A 6,093-nucleotide genomic window follows, 5' to 3' on the forward strand; every position below is an offset into this window, starting at 1 on the left:
AGCACGGGACCTAGCACCAGACATCCTGGATTCTGGCCCCAGCTCTGTGTCTGACATACTTTGGCAGCATTTATTATACATACTTGGGAACATTTATTGAGCACCTACTACATGCCAGGCTTGGCGCTGGGCCCCTTAACACCCACTATCCCCTTGCATCCTCTCTCTTCTTTCTATGAATGAGAACATTGAGGCTCAGAGAGGTTAAGTTACCTGCCCAAGGTCACCCAGCAATGGAGCCAGGGTTGGATCATGGTCCAGACAGTCCCCATGTCCCTGCCAGTTCTAATATTCCAGGCAGGAAGGAAGATGCCTCGCAGGGTTAGCTACCTCATCTGCCAGGGCACGAAGACGCTGGAGCCAGTCCTCAGCCTGCTCTAAGATGGCAGAGAACTCGCAGTGGCCAAGCTTCAGGGTCAAGGCTGCCTCGGTGATCTGGCTCAGGTGACGGGTACGCAGCTTGTACAGGTACTGGTCCAGGTGGGTGTCAGAGGGTATCTCTTGGACGTCGCCCAGGGACTGGCTATAAGAGACAGACATATGAGATGTGCCTGTGATAAGCAGGTCCAGTGCACATCCAAGTCCAGACGTGTCTGTGCACAGGCTCCCACAACAGGTCACACACCCTCAGCCTGCCTGCCCGGCACTCCATGTGTCCTGGGCACCTTCTCCAGCCTGACCCACATGCATAGTCATCTCTATATGACCTGCTCCATCCTCACCTCCTCCAGGAAGCCTTCCCCAACCACACTGGCCCACTTGCCTCTGCTCTGAAGTTCCCAGGCGGGTCCCTCCCTGCCCCCTGCATCCACCTAGAGCAGAGACTAGAGCACTAAGTTGCCTTTGGCTGAAACAAATCCATTCTGTTGTACGCACACTTTCTTCAAGAAGGAAATTTATGGACCCCTGACAAGCCACTGCAGACGCTGTGGGGAGGCCGGCAGCCAGCAATACAGATGTGTCGACTTGGTCGGCCCCACAACACCCCTCCCAGAACCCTCTGTTCGAGAAGCCTTTGGAGACGAGGTAGGAAGGGGGGACATGCAGTCCCAGAAACACAGGCCTAGACCCCAAGTTTGGGGTTGGGTTTAAACTCCGTCCTGTTTGGAGGCAAAAAACTGTGACCCCCCATCCCACTGGGCTCCCGAAAAGCCCTTCGTATGGCTCCTGCTCACCATACCAAGCCTCCGGGGTCAGTCAGTACACACGCAAGGATCCTGCGGGATGGGTGGGGAGGGGGAGGTGTGTGCCCTCCCTCGCCAAGCAGAACCCCTCTAGACTACCCGTGCTTGAAGGTGTGGGGGCCTGCCCCACCTCCGCTGAGCCCTTGACTCCCCAGCAGGACATCAGTCAAACCCACTCCGCCAGTTCTGCTCCCACCACTTGCAGCACCCCCCACCTCATGCTCCCCTCCCCGCAGCGTCTCGACTCCGGCTCCCGGCTGATTTATTTTTCTGCCAATTTCCCCGAGCTATGCAGAACCAATTACCGCCGGAGCGCAGCGGCACCGCCGCCGCCAGATACACCACTCTGGCAGGCCCTCGGCGCACTACATTTTTCCTGTTATTTTTTTTAATTGAATTTTTAGGGTGGGGGGAGCAGTACGCAAACTCCATCTCAGGAAACTTAAGCCCCGGGACCTGTCTCAGGTCACGTACTGCACACCCTGTAGTAATATAATATTTACTGCCCCGAGGGTGCCGCGGATGGGGCTGCCCCAGGCCAGGAGAGGGGCGGCCTCCATCCCCGGCTCCCTCAAACGTGGCGGAGGGGCATGTTCGGTGGGTAAAGGGGGGCCTGGGCCAGAGTCCTGGCTGGAGCCTGCCTGGGAAGGAGGCCTGCGTGAGCCTGAGGGTGGGGGCAGGCAGGTCTGGAGTGGAATATGGAGAGCCAAGCCAACCAGGGTGATTTATGCCCCCAGCCTGGGTCAGGAGCTGGGAGGGACTGCCATACAGACCACCAAAGGGAGATTTTCACGGAAGCCACCAGCCCAGCCAAGACTCCCCAAGAAATAGCTGGGACCTGCGACTGCCACTAACGAGATGTCTCAGACCGGTCCCACCCCAGGAAAGCCCAAGGCAGGGGGTGTGGGAAGAAAGGGAGACCCAGAAGAGGAGGCTGGATGACACCGTACCCCCAAACCCCAAGAGGGACAGTTGACCCTGCCAACTCTGGCTAACCTGGAAAAGGCAGGCAGGGCTCAGCACAGGCTGAGAGCAGAGCTGGACTGCTCACAAAGTCACTGCCTGCCCCTGCGGTGAGCGGCTGCCTCATCAGGTAGAGCTGCCTAGGAGCCGCAGTGTCCAGCCCGAAAGATGACCTGGCTGCGGGATCATTCGTTTCACTCCTCGTGAACAACAGCTTCGCTGGTCCTGGCTGGGGGCTGGGTCTAGCCCTGCCTTTGGGGAGCCCCCACTGAGCAGCCTCAGAGTCAGGAGTACTCCCTGGAGGAAGTGTCCCCTGGCTGCACCCAGCTGAGCCAGCAGGAGCTCGTCAGGCCAAAAAGAGCAGGAAGGGTGCTCTGGCAGAGGAGCAGTAAACGTACAAGACAAAGGCTCAGAGACAGGAGGCCAGAGGGTAGGACTGTCGTGGTCTGTGAGCAAGGAGTGGCCTGTCCCCCAGGCTGAGAGCTGGGAGACATTGAAGGGCTGAAGTGGAGGTGGCATGGCATAGTTTTAGGAAGATCTCAGAGAATGAAATGAATGTACTGGCAGGACACCCAGGTGGAGATTGGTCTCTGCTTGCTGCCAACATTTTTGTAGAGCTTGCTCAGGAGCTACTGGCGGGGCTCATAAACTCAGTGGGGAAGACTTCGAGAAACAATTCTATATCTTTTTTTGTCTGCGGGTGTACAGATGAAAGGAGAGGGCTGGGCTGGAAGAACGGAGTGGGCGCCAGTGGCCAGAGGGAGAGAGGCTCCCAGGGAGATGAGGCAGGAAAAGGGTCTGATGGAATGAAGGACACTGATGTTGGAGGCATGGGCAGGGGCTGGCTGAGAAACGGGTCAACCAATGCGAGCTGGCTCATGAACCCTGTGCCTGGCTGCCCTGCCTGTCAGCTGTGACGATGCCGGCGCAGAGCCAGAGGTAGAGGAAGCCTCCTGCTGTGGCCTCAGGGATGGTGGTGGCCTCAGGTGGTGCCTGAAGGAATTGGTCCTGATGGCAGGCATTCCACCCCTGTAGAGCCATGCGTGCATTCCCCAGAGGATGGGAACCTCCTCCTAAGCTCCTGACCTAGGACCAGCACCCCTCAGGGGGCCCCATGCCCCCTTATAGCATGAGAAGAGCAACTCAAGGGGTCCAGGCTTTAGCAGAAGCATTTAAGCTAAATCCTCCAAGAACTCTGAAAAGCCAAGGAGGGCAGCCCAGGACTTGGGTCCCACCCGTCTCAGATGTTTCAGGCACCTCAGACCTGCCAAGGTCCACACAACGCATGAGTCATGAGCAGAGCCCCGGCCCACCCTCCACACCCAGGCTGTCAGGCTGGGCCAGTGGGACATACGCAGCCAGTCACTGAGGCCCTCTCCATGGTGACCATGTCCCTGTGTGCCCCTCCGGCCCCACTCTGTCCTCTAACCTCCAGACCACAGGTTTCCCCAAGGCTGCAGGGCAGAGAGGCCAGAGCCCGGAGCTCATCAGTTGGAGCGCACCCAGCAGGCACCCTCCTGCGGCCCCATCTCCACTCCAGCCAGACAGCCTTCCCCGGGTAACCCCATTCAAATGTGGCAGCTCCTTGACTTCCTGGCCTTCCTGTCCTACCAAGCAAGGAGCTGGCTTAGGAGAGAGAAAAGCGGATTTCTAGGAGGTTGAGATTGCAAGGGGAATGTCTGTGGTGGCATATGAGCAGGTGGAAGGGGCAGCCCACAGCCTGACACCACCGTCCCCACCCTCTTTCTAGGCACAGCCAGCCTCTTGTCTGAGGTATCAATGACCCACGTGAAGATATCTGCTCATCCCTGACCTTGGGTTGACCTCTAGTCATGGTGCTAGATGAGCCTCCTTTCCCAAGGGAACAAGGGAGCTCCCAAGAAGGAAAAAGGGGGAAGAGGAGAGAGAAACTAACATTCATTGATCACCTAGTTCCAGCAAGACCCATGACCTGTGTTACCTAATTCAGCCCTCAAAACCTATGAAGGGGGCCATCTGATCTTCATTTTACAGGCAAGAAGACAGCCAGCAGTTCAGAGAGCTTAGGCAACCTACCTAAGACCACACAGGATTCTAGCCAACCCTGCAATCTGTCCACACATACTGTGCCATTGAAACCTATCCTCTCTACCCAACCCAGGGGGTGACCAGAATGACTGGCCAATATATGAATGGGCTGACCAACAGCCACTCAGAGGTTTGAGGCTAAGCTTAGTCAACAGTGACTTCCTGGAAGAGGAGAGGTGGGAGTTAGTCCTGGTGTGGATGGGAGGATAGGCACAGAGAAGGAGCAGACGGTTATAAATGTCAACAGGGCCATTCGGAGTCCAGAGTAGGTGGTGAGGGGCCAGCCTGCTTCCCAAGGCCACTTCTCCTCTAGCAGGGCAGCCTCAATGATAGCACACAAACAGGGACTGTCCCCTTGGACCGGCGAAGCCACCGCACGGGGAGGGACTTCCCCAAATTATGTCCTGACCACAAGGCCACGGTACCCCGACAAAAACAGTCTTGGCTCTATGCCCCCACATTAACCCAGAGAAGAGGACGGAGGGTCCTCAGGTACCTGCTTGCTTCTCCGTCACCCCACTCAAGGCTAGTCAGTCCCCTGAGAGAAGATGGAGGGCACAACAGCAAGGCGATGGAGGAAGAGAAAGAAGGAGAGGTGGGAGCGTGGCGAGACCGGGAAGGATTACTCGCTCCCAGCTCTGAGGTGGTGCAGAGCCACGGGCACACCCAGTGCCCAGACACCAGTCTTCCCATGAGGAGGAACTCGAGCCCAAGCGAGGCTCCAGGTGGAGTGGAAGTCGCTCAGACAGGTGTGGAGGCAGGTCCGTGCCAGGTCTCTTAGAGGCTGGGTTTGGGGGCTGAGGGCTGAGGACCCCTAACAGGGTCTGGGGCAGAGACCCACAGCCCCTTGATTCTTGCTTTCACCTGCCCGCTTCCTAGACTAGGCGTGTGGGGTCTAGGGACTTTGTCAGGGACAGAAGGGAAGTAGTTTTGCCTAAAGCCCTCTGCCCTTTCCCAGAGGGGAGCCCAAGGACTCTGAGGCAGAGAACCAGGAGGGAGGGAGGGGGACAGGTCTTGGGCTAAGAAAATACGATCATGACTTGAGGAAGGAGAACCCACTTTGAGGAAGATCGTCTGCAGCTTCCCACAATTCTTGCCACAGTAGTTGGCACCCCGCCGGGAGAAGAGGACCTCGTGGGCGGGCACCCGCTGGTACGCCACTCGCTTGTCTCCCTGCAGCATCCAGATCACGATGTCGGGCAGGCTGTTCTGGGGCTGGAGGGAAGGTGGCCGTCAGGGTGGGAACAGTGATGCACCTAGGCCCACATCCCACAGCCCACCATGAGCTGACCACCCCTGGCTCAGGGGCCACACAGGCCTCGCTTCCTGGCTTCCATCCCTCAGCTGCCCACCCATGGCCACCCTCTTGACCTCTCAGGGTTGCCTGAGCACCTCTGTCTTCAGCTACCATGAACCGCTGTGGATAGAGTGTGAGGCTGCCCCCGGCTCACATGAGGAGCCTGCCAAAAATCACAGAGCTGAGTTCACATTTTCTGGGAAAGGACACTCTTGCCCAGAGCCCAGAGCTTAAGTTCTTCTCCCCTCCACTGGGTAGATGGGTGCTCTCAGGCATACATGTGGGAGGGTTTCATTTGACCTGAAAGAGGACATCACACTTAAGGTGACCCCTGTTCTTCATCCCCAAGAGCAGCAGTGAACCCACAGAGGAGTGCCCTTCCCAGAGGACACTCACTCCTCCTCCCCTGGGGGTCTGACTCTTCTGGGCCTGGTGACACTGGGCTCTGAAAATGGTGAGTAGCTCAGAACACAACAGCAAGGCCCCTGAGCCCCTGGCTGTGAATGAGAAGTGCCGCCAGCTCACACTTGGGGGAGACGGCTGTTTGGGCACAGTCCATCTACTTTCCAGGTTGGCGATGGA

At 57.7% G+C, this 6,093-nt stretch overlaps 1 protein-coding gene across 1 annotated transcript in view; it reads right to left on the reverse strand.

The window, feature by feature from the left end:
- The window catches only part of DYSF (dysferlin), a 203,049-nt gene that overhangs the window by 104,164 nt on the left and 92,792 nt on the right, over positions 1-6,093 (reverse strand). Inside the window, exon 24 of the mRNA XM_025045188.1 lies at positions 5,274-5,429. Coding sequence (XP_024900956.1) covers positions 5,274-5,429 — 156 coding nt within the window. The remainder of the gene's footprint in view (positions 1-5,273; positions 5,430-6,093) is intronic.

This window comes from Pteropus alecto, unplaced genomic scaffold (assembly GCF_000325575.1).
Source record: "Pteropus alecto unplaced genomic scaffold, ASM32557v1 scaffold131, whole genome shotgun sequence".
NCBI classification, from domain to species: domain Eukaryota; kingdom Metazoa; phylum Chordata; class Mammalia; order Chiroptera; family Pteropodidae; genus Pteropus; species Pteropus alecto.